Raw genomic sequence first — 16374 nt, forward strand, 5'->3', positions numbered from 1 at the left:
TTAAACCTTCCAAGATGTTACAGCAGAAACAAACCCTATAATTTCTGCAAATTTTTAATTTCCGTTATGCAGTATGTCAGATTAAATGATCAAGATGGGCGCTGCTAAACTGCAAATTTATAACACATCATCACTACATCTGCGGGGAACCAAGGCAGAGATAGTAAGCAATCACACAGGAAATTTGTGGTTGAACCAGAAACTGAACTCTTGATTTCCTGAAATCCAGTACTGTACTTTAACCACAAAAGCATCCTCTTTGAGGGGGAGGAAAATCCCATAATGAAGTTTAACATACAAAAGAGAAGCAGATTATTTGAATATGAAGACTTGGGTAAAAACCCAATTTACCGAAGAAATGTAAAAGTTTACTTAAAAACAAAGGTTGTGCAGATGCTGCAGCCCAGAGATCCAGACAAATATCGATGGCCACACTAAAAGTACGCTTCCAGTGGCAAAGGTCCAGCTTCGCATAACTTCTGAAGTAACCACAAAATGTAACCGGTCCCTGTGGTTATCACAAAAAGAAAGAGGCCACAACAGCTTGCCTTACTACACTACACTGTGTAGAACTGATAGAGGAGCAAAGAATAAGCAAAGATTCAATTTTAAACACATTTAGTTTCAAGTCCTTTCTGAAGATGGACAACATGGATGGACTATTTTGGAAGATATAAAGGGATAAATCCTGTATGACAGGTTTCTGCTATTACAGGTATCTGTATTAAGAGTATTCACAGATAGCTCTCTGAAACAGTACACGTTCCTTTCAAGGACATTTAATTAGTTCTTTTAGCCATTAACTGCAATTTATGAAGTAGCAAAAGCAGGTACGTTCCTGCCTCACATATAGATAAAAAAATCATTCTCTTTGTGGATACTGTGTTCCTATCATCTTAAATTTTAGGGAGCTGTTGAATCCCTTTCAAGTAAAGGATGTATTTTACAAACAGTTAAAGACATATTTGATATATTACCTTGTTAAAAGGAAAGAAAAATAAAGATTCTGTGAGATTTTTCTGAAGCGAAATAGATATTAGTTTCTCTTTGCCTCTCAGTTTCTAAATTGCCAGGATAACATGAATGTCTCTGCGCATTTTAGATATTTACATTTCCCATGCTTGATTTATTCCTTGCCAAAGACTTTATTTCTCTAGACATCTAGACAATTCAGGTCCAAATCTGGCAAACATACCACAGAAAGTAAACATGCAGCTGACTTGCAGTCATCATTACTTTTTATGTATTTACCACAGTGCTTTCAAAAAGAATAGGAAAAAGCACAGGAAGGAAAAGCAATTATTATAGGTGCGTCCCAAAGTATGCAGCAGAATCAACAAGAAATATAAAATAATTTTTAAAACATATAAAAGATACAAAGAAAACATAACATTTATATACCACAGCAACATAATGCCAGTCTACTCCCTCCCCCCCCACCCCCGGCCCCATTCTCCACCATGACGTTATAGCAATTCCCTCTTACTGCACAGGGGAAAAGGAGCCCTGTCATCCAGCTGTAGCTCACTTCTCTTACAGTCTCACTCGCTATCCAGCAACACGGAGTATCGCACTTCTTCACCTCTTCGACACCGTACAACTTGACAGATTTTGCACAGATGGGCTAAAAAAGCATTTGTATGGGAACGCAATAAATAAGGAGCCATGGCCCTTCATGTGGGAGTGGCCGCTCTTCTGCTGCTACAGCTGGTGGACCTTTTAATAGAGGGCACAGGCCTGGGATCCAAGTATTTTCAAATCATTGCATTATTTCTTCATAGCTGTATCTAATTGCTACACTCCCCCTGAGCCGTCAACGACAGAAAGGGAATGGTTCTCTGCCTGACCTTTTCCTTTGAATTTTTGTAAATAATTAGCCCATACCAGATGTAAGCATCATGCAAAACAGCTGTAGAATTTCCTTTCTTTGCATCTGTAAGGAGCAAAATCCGTTCCTTAGTTGCGCATCAAAACTAGTGACAACATCCCTTCAAACTTGGTATGTGAACATACATTTTATGTCAGGAGCCTTCCAGTTGTGCATTATTTAGCTCATTGCCTAAGATTATTAAAGGTGTATCTCCAGTTATTATGAGTGGCACCATGTTCTGTAATACATTTAAACTAGGTCTGCTCTTCAGCTGTATTGCCTTTCAGAGAAAGAAAAATTACTGTTTTTCAAGACACAGGAGAGTTATTCTGTCTCCACACAAGCTGAAGCATAACAAATTAATCACATTAAGATTTTCAAAACATGTCCAGAAATATTTTCCTTATCTGTTTACAGAGAAAGAACTCTGCAAAAATTCTAAAACAAAGACCCTGAATAGGGTCCAACAAAAGTTTTAAAGCTCAGGCACGTTTCAGATCTTCAGACCAAACAGTTTTTGTTTAGCTGATGGTTCAGTATTTTCTCAAAACCTTACCTACCTCTACTTGATCTTTTTAACTAACAGCAAGTTCTCTGCCTCTGGTTTAGGTTTCATTTCTAGCATTTTAGTTCAGATGTTCATATATCGTTATGAATGTTTACTGTGATCTAAGCAGTACTTAAAAATTGTGAGAGAAATGAAACCACTATATTTTACCTATCTGATATGAAGGCCTATATAGAATCACAGAATAGTTGGGGTTGGAAAGGACCCCTGGAGATCATCTAGTCCAATCCACCTGCTAAAGCAGGTTTACCCAGAGCAGATCACACAGGAATGTGTCCAGGCAGGTTTTGAATGTCTCCAGAGAAGAAGACTCCACAACCTCTCTGGGCAGCCTGTTCCAGTGCTCTGGCACCCTCAAAGAAGTTTCTTCCTCATGCTTAGGTGGAACCTCCTGTGTTTCAGTCTGTGCCCGTGGCCCCTCATCCTACTGTTGGGCACCACTGCAAGGAGTCTGGTCCCATCCTCTTGACACCCACCCTTGAGATGTACATAAACATTGATGAGATCGCCTCTCAGCCTTCTGTTCTCCAGGCTGAACAGACCCAGCTCTCTCAGCCTTTCCTCATAAGAAAGATGCTCCAGGCCCCTGATCATCTTTGTAGCTCTCCGCTGGATTTCCTCCAGTAAATCCTTGTTTTTCTTAAACTGGGGAGCCCAGAACTGGAAGCAGTTCTCCAGATGCGGCCTCACCAGGGCACAGTAGAGAGGGAGGAGAACCTCCCTCTACCTGCTGGTCACACTCTTCTTAATGCATCCCAGGATATCACTGGCCTTCTTGGCCACAAGGGCATATTGTTGACTCATGGTCAACGTGTTGTTGATTAGAACTCCCAAGTTCTTCTCTGCAAAGCTGCTTTCCAGCATATCTACTAAGGAAATTATTATAACATCATGAGACACTTCAGGACACAGGTTATGTTGCACATTGTAGCCCAGCTGCTTATCGATGTTCACATAAGAAAAAGCAAATGCAGGATTTGCATTTTTCAGAGTAATGCTGTGCAAGTAAAGTTTAGTGATGTGCTTCCCAAAACAGCAAAGTGCTTTTCATTCAAGGGCAGTATTCACATGAAGTACCCGAATCCAAGTTGCTCCTTAACTTTAATTGCTTCAAGAATTAAAAATACTTTTTTCAATTAAAAATTAATAGTTATCTTGAATAAAGTGTCAAAAATATACCACTTACTTGCCTACCTGTTTCCTAGTTATTGGATTAAAACTGAACTATAAGCCTTGCAGTAATCCAAGAGAGGACACACATTTTGCAGCTTTAGAAAAGACAGCAGTAAATCTTTATTTTCTACGTATTTCACATTAACCATGCAGGATGGGAGCAAAGGTGATATAAGCTCAGTTATGCATTTCTCTGTAAGAAAGTAGAAATTGCTTCAGCTCGAGTATCCTTCTGCAGCTACATGGAGTATAAACCTACAACAGTGGCATTATAGCATTTAAAATTGACATTTAAAATATTACCAGCAAAAGGTGTCAAAACTAGTCAGACACACTTAAAAAATATTTCCCAAGTGACATAATATGTAGATCACCCCTCAGTCCCCCAGGTAATAGAGGAACTTTGAAATGCAGAATGTGTTAAAAGTGATGGAAAGCTACCACATTATCATTTTACTTATTAACACTTCCTGAAAGTGAGGATACATGACAGAGCATAGAAAGAGATACTTGTAATATAGTTTTTTCCTGCTGTAATAGCTTTCCACAAACACTGCATCTAATGATGCAGATGTCTATTGCATGTACTCTGGTTTTAGTAAGTAACTGAAAATGGTATCTTGAGGTTGATGAGTTACCATGCATACAAAAATACCCCTGGACATACTGAAGACAGGCCACAAACTAGAACAAGACATTAACAGCACTTTTAATGTATCAATTTATTGCATATGTCAGTACATAAAAATAGAAAAGTGTTTTTCGTAAAATAATTTTATTTTAAAAACCAGACTAGAATGAGAATGTAAAACTTTGCCACAATTAGCACATATACAGTAACGTTTACGCTTTGTCTACAAAACTTAAGAATACTTTATAAGACATTTTTGCTTTAACTATAAATAAAAGAAAAAACAAATTATAAGCTTGCATCATATATTCAATGACTGTTTCTGAATTCAAAACACAAGTGTTATTTAGAATTTCAATATGCTATCTGTATTTACACTTCTGCAGGGTTCAACTCTACATTATACAAGCAGGATGGCACTGTAAATTATTCGTAACGGGATACATCAGGCTGATCCCACTACATGCAAGAGGCACCAATTTTATATTTGGCAGAAGTGCCCCTAGCGAAATCACTTGTCATTAACAAAAATAAAAATGTACTTCTCAAGTATTGAATTATGAAATATGAATGGAGGTATGTCTGCATCTTTCTACTAATAGAAGAGACCATACCTTGAACTCTCAATTTGGCCTTGCAGTCTTCACTGTGAACACCCCACGTGATACAAATGATTAGCTCAGAGATGCTGAGATGCATATTTTGTATTAATAGTTAATCCACCTGCCCTTCAACTGAGAGATTGTCCGTAGCTTACCAAATCTATTTGTGCTCTATCTCTAATTTTACCTGAGAAATGGATATGAGGGCAGCTACACCATTTAAAGTTTTTTTCAGAGGAAAGCTTATCTTCTCTCTCCACATTTCACAGTTCAAAAACAAATATTGGGAATGTAAACTTGCATTAGCAGGAAGCCTCAAGTATTTCCACTAATTAAAACCACACACACATGTGCACACACAAGGTCTTACACTGGACGCTTCCTTACAAGGACTCTGGTGCTAAAACTGTTCCAGTTCAACTCCTGACCCTCTCCATGCCTTTTTTTTTTGTTGTTGTTGTTTAAAGTTCCTCTTGTAAAAGCGACAATTCCTTTAACAAGCATATTTAAACTATGAGGCTTTCTTACAAACCCATGAAAGTAACTCAACTTCCTCTTCCCAAACTAGAGATTTATATATGCAGGACAAATACTTAGGAAACATCTATTACATAAGCAAATGAAGAACTGTTAAGGGAAAACATAAAATGGTATTATGTGGAATAAATGCAACAGTATCACAATACACCTTTTGGCAATTTGAAGTTATTACTATTGTGTTGCTTGCAGTTCACTTTTTAGCAGCAGACAACCGAGTTTCCATCACACGGACCATAAAACTAGAAGAATTCCTGACTTGTCAGAACAAGTTTCTTTCCTCTTCTCCTTCCCTTAAAAGAACATGCGTACAGCAGTGGAATATTTGCATTAAAAATAACTTCCTTCCTATTTTCTTTCAATGTATTTCATAGCCAATGCAATGAAAGAGAGCAAGATGGACATTCATTCACAAGTATGTGGCCAACCCATTACAGGAGAAGCAAAAATGTGCATTTGTGGAAGGTGGAAGAAAACACATTAAGTGGAAAGAATGCACATATTACAATTGTATCTTCTCATACCAAATACTCAGAAAATCAGACAAAGTTTAATCTTTATGTCATGCAACCAATATAGTGAAAAGATCTGGCTTGACAATTAAAAGCAATGTTTAGATACAGTCCACTTTGAACAGCTCCAGATTGCCATAAACTAATGCCACACATTTGACTCTGACTTCGCAACTGTGTGCCCAAACAAAAGTACTTCTGTTCTTCTGTAATTCTGTTACTGTAGAAATCAACATTTTATTAAAAAAAAAAAAAAATTAATGGCAAGTTATGACAACTTCTAAAACATTTAGTTTCTCTTCATTCTGTCTCCAGCAATCAACCTATTCTTTTGGCCTTATCAACATATATTTAGAAAAAACAGTATTTGCCCTCTTATTTTCATTCTCTCCCTCAATTCTAAAATAATGTGAACCAGCTGAAACAATCTATGCAAGCAGCTCACATTGTTATTTTAGAACACATCAGGGAAAGGGAATGCTATGCCTATTAACACCCTTCTATTATATAAACACCCACCTCAGCCAAACTTTACCAAAATACGTTCCCTACCTGCCTGTCCCCCAAAAAATACCACCACTGCAAGGCTGATGAGATAGTTTTGGCTTCATTCAGATTTGAAACTACGCTACGTCTATAATGATTTTAGGACTACAGATCCAAAAAAGGTTACAGCTTTTCCAATCACCTCTAAGAAAACCTTAATAATGGTGTGACAAAAGATAGTTACAAGAGAAAGCAACTTCTGGTAGGCATGCTTACTTAAAAAAAAGTAAAGATGTATCACCCTATCTGTAAATTGCTGACAACTATTACCGATGTGTACATAAGACTTGTAATTCTATGTAATAAATTTTAGGAGGCATAACCATTAAGGCACCAGTTCAAGAAAGCAGTTTTATTCAACCAGAGAATTTAAACACAAGCTTAAAATACCACTGCCCACCAAGAAAAAGATTGTGTGTGCTGAGATGCTTTTCTGAATCAGGACAATGTGGCAGAAAAGTTTATTTCAAAAATTCAATCCAAAGGACAATTGTATGGATTGTGTGGGAAATCTTCCACAGTTTGTTCTTTCCATAAAAAAATATTTTGAAGAGGCAAACTATCATCTGCAGCAAATGAGAAATTAAACCTGCAGAAGAGATTCAAACAGCCCCACATTCTAATATGGACTATGCTAACAGCATTCAACTTCGATACGACTATCTAGGACAGGGACCCCTAACAACAAACAAAAAAGAATGCTAAAATTCAGTCAGTATCAAACTCTCTCAATTTAAGTACTGGCAGCTCTGAAATGGTAACACTAGCTTCAAAAATCCCAGCAAAGCTAGAGAAAACTGCTGATGCTTAGGCTACTTCGTCAAGGTACAAGAGAACTGTAAAATACTTTTTGCAAGCAAACAGGTATGACTAACTAAACTCAGGTCTGCTAAATTTAATGCACTGCTCATTTTTATTATCCTTACTGTAACAACTGTATACATCGATCTCTATAATCATGTGACCGGTGGAAATTATTTGGATCTTTGGCGGTATAAATAAAGGGCACAGACATTTAACTACACCAACCTAAAAAAAAAAAAAGAAAATTGAGGACAAATACGTAGTTTCATCTTGTATTGACATTCCTTTCTATCACACCCACCCACTCTGCCTTGGGAAATCCCACCTCAAATGCACAAGCAGATCAACATCAACAAATAGTTTGCCTGTATGTTAGTGAGGAGAGCTTGGTGCAGAAAATGACACCGCTCCCTTTTGAAGGTTACTTCTATTTTTTAATGAAGAAATTGCCTGGGCAGAATCCTGAAGCCATGATGTTTAGGCACATACAACTTTCTGGGCACTATTATAATACAAACAGTAAAATGAAAACAGGGAAGGTGTCTTTTCCACATCAGTTGCAGTTTGAAATCTATATGTATGCAGAATCATAAAAAACCAGTTAATAACCCAGGATGGCATGCCTGCATGTATACTCAACCATTAGTGTTATTTTATATTATTTAGCACATTAAAGACTTCCCATCTTGCATAATATAAAATTTCAAGGAATAAAGCACTAATCTCATGCATGGCACACTTCAAATAAAAGAATTCCAAGAGAAGCAAGAAATCATTGTGCTAACCGTGACTGTCCAAAAAGTTCACTCATTCAGCAGTGAATACTGAAAATGCTCCCATTGTTTTAAACTAATACATTCTGTACTACTTCTGTAGCAAGTTCCTTTAATAGCATCAGTTGTACATATCAAACAAATGGAATATATGGACAGAGATACCAAAAAAAGTATAAGAAAGACATAAAATGGTTCATTTACAATGCTGCAAGTGTAAAAGTTATCTGAACATCTTAATAAAGCATCAGACCTTTCCAAGTTTAATTTCACTCTTTAGTCAAGTACAGACATGACATACGGTTAAAAAATGGACATTCTTTTACCACTTCTCACAAATCAAGGTACAGTGCAGGTACACCCTCCACCCCATCGAAGAATATCAATTTATATTATTGTTACATTAGAGGAGGTTTTCGCCATTTCTTCAGGGGAGTGACTCTTTATTACTTCTTTGATGAACTGTTCAAGTGCAGTGAAATAACCCTGGCACTGCCAAGTGTCATTATGAGTTCCATCAGGAAATATCGCCAATCTCTTAGTCCGAGCTGGGGATAATTCATAAAGTTGCTTCATCATAACTGGTGGAATTAACTGGTCAGACAACCCCGAGATGAAGAGAGAAGGCATTCTGCACTGAGAGATTTTTCTGTAGGACAGAAATTTATTTTTGTAGCACCATAAAGGAAGATATCTGATTGGAAAGAAGGAAAACAAAGTGCTGGCCATGTATGGGATGCTAAGAAAGGTGTTCTCCACCACGATGGCAGAAATCCTATGGGAATTTTCAGAAGCTAAATGAATAGCTACTGCTCCCCCCAAGGAACGGCCAAAAAGAATAATTTTTGTTTTATCAAGGTCAGACCGAGTCATCACATAGTCTAACACAGCCTCAGAATCTAAGTACAAACCTTCTTCACTTGCTTCTCCTTCACTTTTCCCATACCCTCTATAATCAACAAGAATTAAGTTGACTTTCAGGTTTACCAGCATTAACAAAGCATTTGGCAACCTGTGGCCAATGTTGCCTGCATTCCCATGAAAGTAAATGATGGTCGGAGAATATGCTGCATTGTCCCCTGTGTATCTCAGCAGAATAAGATTGAGAAGAACTCCATCTTTGGTTTTGATGAAGATGTTTTCATGTGGTATACCAGTAGGCATAGGAACATAAAGGCGTGATGAAGAGGGCTGTTCAGGAAAGTAAAGCAGTACATCCTGGAATTTATATAATATACCTGCTATCGATACACATATTAATATAAGTAGTATAATGCCTCCGTACAAGTGAAAAGTTACTATCAAGGGTAAAAGACAAATACGGCAGAGACTCCAAGACCAGGAGGCCAAAGCGAGTAGCCATCTTTTAACAAAGGTCCAAAGCATCCATGACTTTTCCATTGTAGAAGTCAGTGGTCTTTTACTCCAAGTAAACCCTGTAAAAAAATCCCAAACATAAATATATCAATATAGGGGAAAGAAAAAGGAAGTGATTTAAGCATTCATACGTGCAGAAGATTAAGGGCAAGTCAATATATCAAAGAATAAATATCAAACTTGGTGGCAAACTCTGTTTGAATTTTTGGAAACCATTCAACTCCATAAAGCAAGCAGAAAAACAATCATAAGCAAAAGGCTTTTGAACTCTTCAAAATATCATTATTTCAGCTGACAAGGTCCATCAGCAGCACCAGAAGTTTGTTTGACTGTGACCATAATAACTTACATTTTCCCTCAGCCTTCCCTACCGACCAAGAGAACAACCATACAGACCATATCACCAGTTTGTCAAAGGTTCTCATATAAGTAATTCTAGAATCCAGTGAACACAAACAAAAATAGTCCTTATTTCCAAGTTGCTACTGATTAAGTCCAAGAGGACCACCCAACAAGCCTATGAACTTTGCTCTGCAACCAGTGGCTGCTCAAAATGCACACAGGGCCTGCTATTGTTTAGTAGCTGTCTTTCAGAGTCTTGATCAACTGTGGTTACAGAGCAACAAGGTCAGAAGAGACTCCTCTATAGTAAGATTCTGCATTGTCGCTACATTTATGACAGCTGTTTTGCTATATTTGCATTGGTTCTGATTTATAATGATAGATCTCCACTACCAGAGCAGTAATCTGTATTAAGTCTTCGGCTGAATGAAAGATCATATCATCATACAAGACCACTGAAAATGGTCAGCTAACTACATTATTCTCTGATCAATGAAAATCACAACTGCTGGAAAGTACAGACATGAAAACAGACTCATGACAAAAACATACACAGAGCATAAAATGAGGAGAGTGATGGTAATGATAATAGATTAAATCTTCTTTCCAAACCCAAGACACAGTTATGTCTCCCAGCATAAACAGAATCTCTCACATTATTCACTACTGGGTTCTAGTGTAATAAGGAAGTAGGCAAAACCTGCAACACCTACATCAGAACTACAGTAACCAGCCAGTTGCCACTGAGTTGATTAACCTGCCTGGGAGGGACAACAGGAGCACACTTGTTTACAAACACTGTAAATTATGTAGCAGATAATAATTACAGTTTAGACACAAAGTTATGCTGTAGTGCAGTAAGAAGCTGAATTAACTCCAAAGGAGTTGGACACACAGAGATGCATCCAAGCATTCAGTTAAGTCACAGGACCCACACTGAAATAAACTGTATGTCCTAGTACTGCTGGAAAGGGCTGCAACTGCACCAGTCACCTTAGTAGGTTCCAGTGATAAAAGGTGACCTCTGCAGCCACAGTCTGATAAGCCCCCAATATGACCAGGAAAAACTGCCACCTGTAATCACTTCATGCAACAACTAGATATAAATCAGAAATAAAAATAAATCTGTTACATCTTAAGATTCACATATTAATCAAAGGCAACATGAAATTAAGATTTTATATAGTGTATCTACTCCAAACATGTAAAACTGGCAAACTATAAAGTAGTTTAGAGAGCACTTATCCCAACTTGGTTCTCTTATATTATTTATGAGCTCGTGTTCAATACCCACATCCAAGTATGCACAAATATTGTCTATATGAAAAATTAATTATTGTGATCCATTTCTCTAGTAAATAAGTTGCAGTAATTAGGAGACACAAAGTAGATACCTTAATTTGTAAGAGAACTTCCTAATTAAGTTGACAAACATATCCTGCATTACATTTTAAGACTATAACAACACTGACAATGACACAGTAAAAGCACTTTCCTTATCTATGCTGTTCAAACTTCTGCTGACTTTCTTATGAAACAAGAGAGACTCCAAAGACACTTTCTCAACAAGACATTCACAAAAGAGACCCGTCATTAAAAACGACGACTAAAAACCAAGGAAGTAATAAAAATCTTACTTAGGGTGATGAAGTTTGCAGATAACTATCCCATATACACTAAGGATTGCTATTCAAAGACAGATACAGCTGATTTTCTAAGCCATGTTAGTTTCATTTTTGCACTGCTTCTATTCTCATTTCAGTAGGACAGTATGATCAAAATGCTATACTAGTGAGACACTGTTGCTGTGTGTGTGTATATATATATATATATATATATGTAGAGAGAGAGAGAGAGAGGTATATATAAAACCTGGTACTGGAATTGCAAAACTAATGCATCCTACAAATAAAACTCAGCATCTGCTAGTTATCAGGAAGAGCAAACTATACAGCCACAAATGTTTCATACTCACCTACATGTTTAAGTAAAGCTGACTACTCTGCACTAATGAACAACTACATGACTATCATACTTTTCTTCCCATCTGCGTGAAACTTTTAGTTCTGTCCATTTCCAGGCTTGAATCAGACCACGTCTATTTCACATCTTACTGCATGGTTTGTTAGCTAGAGAACTAAAATATAAGTTTCCCCCAGGTTCTTCCCCGCCTCCTTTCAATACCAACTGAGAGATCACTAGAAAGGAAAATGATGGTTTCTCAAACAAGTGCACAGGCCTAGAAGAGACTATAAACCAAGTCAATATATGCTCATTCTCAATAAAGCTACAAACTATGCTTTCTATGGAGTCCGAAGCAGCAGGCCTTCCAAGCATTACCTTGTTTGATCTGAACAGTAGAAGATGACACAAGCAGAACCAAATTTCCAGGTAAAGGACATAAATGAAAAAAGTAAGCCGATATACTAATTTTCAGTGAGAGATAAAGTGTTTGTTAACACTTTTTGAAGTGCTTGAGATTTGAGACTGCTCAACATACTGCATGATTACATACACACACAAACAAACAAAAAATTACATCTCTTCTAGGTCTTTACTCCTCACTACTGTTGTGCTGGATAGGAAGCTATAAACCTTTCAAACAGTTTACAATATAACATCTTACGATGCAAACACTTTATGTTGAATTATGAAGAGCACATGTTTTGATTCTCCTGTATCTCTAACTTTTGTGACTAATAGGATGCCAGGTCAATCAAGAAAAAGGGGGGAACAGCGAAGCAAATGGAGAAAGATGTATTTAGACTTCGAGTTGTTCAACTGAGAAACAGCATGGACCCACCACCTCGATAAGACCCTCACCTAAACAAGCCTACTTCAGTATCAGATTACAAGAACCGCTTACTGACTTGCTCCATAACTGCCTGACAGCCCAATTAAAGAAAGAAGGGTGCACCCTTTTATGTCTTCTAAAAGACAACATTTTAATCAATTTCTGTCACCTGCAAATATGCCTAGTTAAGATTTTTTAACAGATGACTGTTTAGCAGGATTACCTCTGTTATACTGCCTTCTACTGTTAGAAGTATCACAGCTTTACACAGAAGTGGCATGAAACATCACCCTTGTATTACAGATGGAGATGCTGCAACCAAAGTGAGCAAGTTGGCCAGAGAAAAGTCTTCTATTACAGCCAGAGAAATAAAGTTTCTCTACAGATTTCCTTTTCAGATCTCCTAGATAAAACATTAACTGCTTAGAAATAATTCTTACTTCACTAAAAAACCACTATTGTTTTTGAAGGAACATTATATTCCAGCACTACATTTAAAGTAATTGTCATAACTTCTGTCAATGACAAGGCTTTTCTGTAACAGGAAGTCACATCCCATTTTACAGCATATACAGCAACAGTATTTTATAACCGATCATTATTTAAACTAAGTTACAGACTATGAAAACAAGCATAAGGGAGATTTTTTGTTCTTTAAACCTGTTATGAAGTCAATGGCTATGACAAGTATACAGTCATCAAGAGCAGACCCATCCAGCTCTATCTGGTAGATGTTTCCCTACGTAACTCTCATATTAATGAAAATTCCTACACAAGCTGCTCTTGTTCTTAGCTACTCTCGTTGCCAGAAAGTATATCCTAATACTTAAAAGGAAGAAAGACTAACTTAAATTAGCTACTTCCAGTTTAATGTTTATTAACCTCCAAATACGTAAGCCACCCTCAGTTTCCTCAGACTATGTAAACTCAGCTCCGCTGCTCTCTCCTCAAAGATGATGTTTTTTTCAGTCACATATATGATCAGAGCTCTTTCCTCTAGCATTTATCTGCTTCACGCTACCTTCTGTCCCTCTGATAATGCTGCATTAGATAGGCTAGCCTTTGTGAATTCAGGTGGTGTGTTTGTTTTTTTGGGGGGTGTATGTTTTTGTTTTGTTGTTTGTTTTTATTTTTGTTATTTTGTTTTTTTACGATTGCATAGTTAAAGAGAAAAGTAGAAGACAATATTTAAATACAAAGTTCTATCATGGAAACCATTAACACAACAGAACAGCAATGCGGCCCAATTCAACTGTGCTTTTGGCTTATAGGCCAATAAAGAGCAGTTCAGCTAACACCGTCACAGAACTGGATTGTCTCTCAAAACAGAAATGGAATTTGGAAGTGATGAGCTTCAATTTTATGCCACAGAGAATGGATACAAACACACAGATCTGTATCTATACCTCTCCACTGCTGAATCCACAGTCCAGGAGTTATTGCAGACCTCTGTGTTCTATCAGATGAGCTACAAATCCCATAATTAAGTAGCTAATGAAAAATAAAAATCACTCATAATAAAATTCTGAAGAAAAAAATGAAGTCTTTAATGATCAAGACGTTTGAATAATATCCTGCTCTGCCTTAGTGCTATTCTTAAATGGTTAATGCCATTATCAACTGTAGATCATAAAAGCTTAAGTGCAGACTTAATGTACTTGGCAACATTTTTTCATACATTTTGAATGGTAACTGAAATTACTCTTGTATTTGCCACAAATGCTGTTGAATTATTTGTCTTTGTCTATGTTCTTAATACTAAAAGGTGCTATTTTTACACAATAACCACATTACAAAACGTTTACCTTTGGATCTGATGAGTTCCCAGGGTTCATCTCTGCCTGAAATACAGTTCCATTTATGAACTTTGAGTAAAACTGCTTCTGAATTACACACATAATTACTGTTTGTCTAGAGTTATTTGAAGCCAATAGCCCTAGAAGTTAAATCTGCTTTACTAACGAAACCGTGCATATCATGTTCATACTCCTCCTATCAAGCTTAGCTCTTCTTTGAAACATCTGATAAACTTGAAAACATCCTGAAGTTCAAAAATCACCTCAAAATGTCTTGTGTTTTATATGTACAACACTCAGTATAAAACATACATAGTGCATAATTACAAAGTTGTAATAGATTTACATTGCCTCATTAAAGCTACCTTTTCGTGTATGAGCAGCCTTAAAGTTAGTATTAAGAAGAGCACTCAGGTGTTTAATGGCTTCTTTCTCATTAAAGAGCTTTAAAAAGCACAGTTAGTTTTAAGACTCATGGCAGCCCTTCAGATTTCACGGTTTCAAATTCAACAAATAAACAAAATGAGGTAACTCTTAAGAAAAAAAGGGAGATATCTGAGGACATCAGTTTATCTTTGCTGCACTTCCTTCTGCTATACTCCTCCAGACACAGATAAGTGTTACATTTATTCTTATTTCTTCAGAAGACTTCTATAAGTAAAAACATTAAGTTTTCGACTGTCTAAAATTAGTTTCAGAGAGGGAACTAATCTGGAAGGAAACCTACAAGTTCAGTAAGAAAAGGATAAATACACTTTCTTAGTGCTAAAAACTTACAGAAATACTCTTGTGTTTTTAAAAACAACAACAACAACAAAAGTTAAAACAGTAAAGTAGCTACTTCTGGCCAAGAAAAAGCAGAGTAAGAACAACTGAATGTCAGACATTTAAGAGCTCTGGCTTTTAAAGTCAGCGAGGCACCTCTCCTATTTATTTCAAACAACAAACTTCCACAGCTCTGCATCAAGTGGTATGTATTCGTAACTGAACATGGAAGTGTTTTCCCCTTAACTCTTATTGTTCCCCTCCCAGCTGACATATCTTAATGAACTCTACAAGCATGTACGGAATGACGACAGTACTGTGTAAAAACAAAACAAACAAAAGAAAACAACAACAAACCAAGGACAGTTATAATATCAGAGCCTTAGCTTTCTAGTGACCATGAGCTCCCAAACCATATTACAAGTCTTTTATTTCCTTTTTTACCTAAAAGACACGTCCTGCTCAGCATTTTCAATATATTCATTTGGCACATTAAGCAACATTAAAGTTTATCATCTGCCCCATGTTCACCGGGCATCCTCATTTGTAAGAACTGTTCCATATGGCAACAGAAACAAACGAAACACTAGAGCAAGATCTTGCTGCGAAGATGCAAAAGCTCCCCCGGGACCTCGCAGCAAGGCACCCGAAGGAACTTTTGCCGGCGCTGTCAAGGCAGCAGTCCCTCGGGAGACACGTCCCGCACGGCAGGCGCCGGAGCCACGCACGCCCACGGGACAGCACCCGCCCGCCAGCCGCTCCCGCCCAGGGAAGAGCCGCGTTCAAGTCACGGCGAGACCCCAAAACCGAATCAAAGCCAAGCCTTCCGGCCACCCCACGCCGCCTCCAGCCCGGCCTGCCCGCTCCGCTGTCCCCCCGCAGGCAATACCCGTCTCCCACCCGCCCCGCCGCGGCCTTGCGGGGACGGACCGGCCCGCCACCTGCCTCAGCTTCCTCCGCCGCGGGGCGCAGCCAGCCCGAGCAGAAGCGACACCCACCCGCCGCATCCTCCCGCGCAGCCGCGGCCGCCGGCGCTGCCTCGGGCCAGCGCGGACCCCGCCGCGCAACTTCAACCACCGCTCCGTCCCAGGCAGGAACTCACGCCCGCCACGGCTTCCGCTTCCGGATCAGGGTCCGTCCGCGCTTTTTTTTTTTTTTTTTTCCTTTTACTCCGCCCCAGGCACAGCCGCTCCGGGTTCCGCCAAAGCTTCTCCGCCGCGGCGGCAACTGCGCAGGCGCGGACGGTTCCGCCGCCGCGATAGCCAGGGCCTCCCCGTGCGGCCG

General features: G+C 38.4%; 1 protein-coding gene across 3 annotated transcripts; it reads right to left on the reverse strand.

Annotated features, from left to right (window-relative positions):
- Positions 1–8111: 8111 nt before the first annotated feature.
- ABHD13 (abhydrolase domain containing 13) lies at positions 8112–16273 on the reverse strand. 3 transcript variants are annotated; one of them, XM_082076263.1, is made up of 2 exons: positions 16036–16273; positions 8112–9452 (listed from the first exon to the last, which is right to left on the reverse strand). In XM_082076263.1, exon 2 carries the CDS (start codon positions 9415–9417, stop codon positions 8404–8406), a length of 1014 nt encoding a protein of 337 aa, XP_081932389.1. In that variant the 5' UTR covers positions 9418–9452; positions 16036–16273; the 3' UTR covers positions 8112–8403. The 3 variants fall into 3 exon arrangements, with proteins under 3 accessions (XP_081932389.1, XP_081932388.1, XP_081932390.1); XM_082076262.1 differs by having other exon boundaries at positions 16089–16271; XM_082076264.1 differs by having other exon boundaries at positions 16193–16266.
- Positions 16274–16374: the final 101 nt, after the last annotated feature.

The sequence above is a fragment of the Streptopelia decaocto genome (genome assembly GCF_964273445.1).
Source record: "Streptopelia decaocto genome assembly, chromosome: 1".
NCBI lineage: Eukaryota > Metazoa > Chordata > Aves > Columbiformes > Columbidae > Streptopelia > Streptopelia decaocto.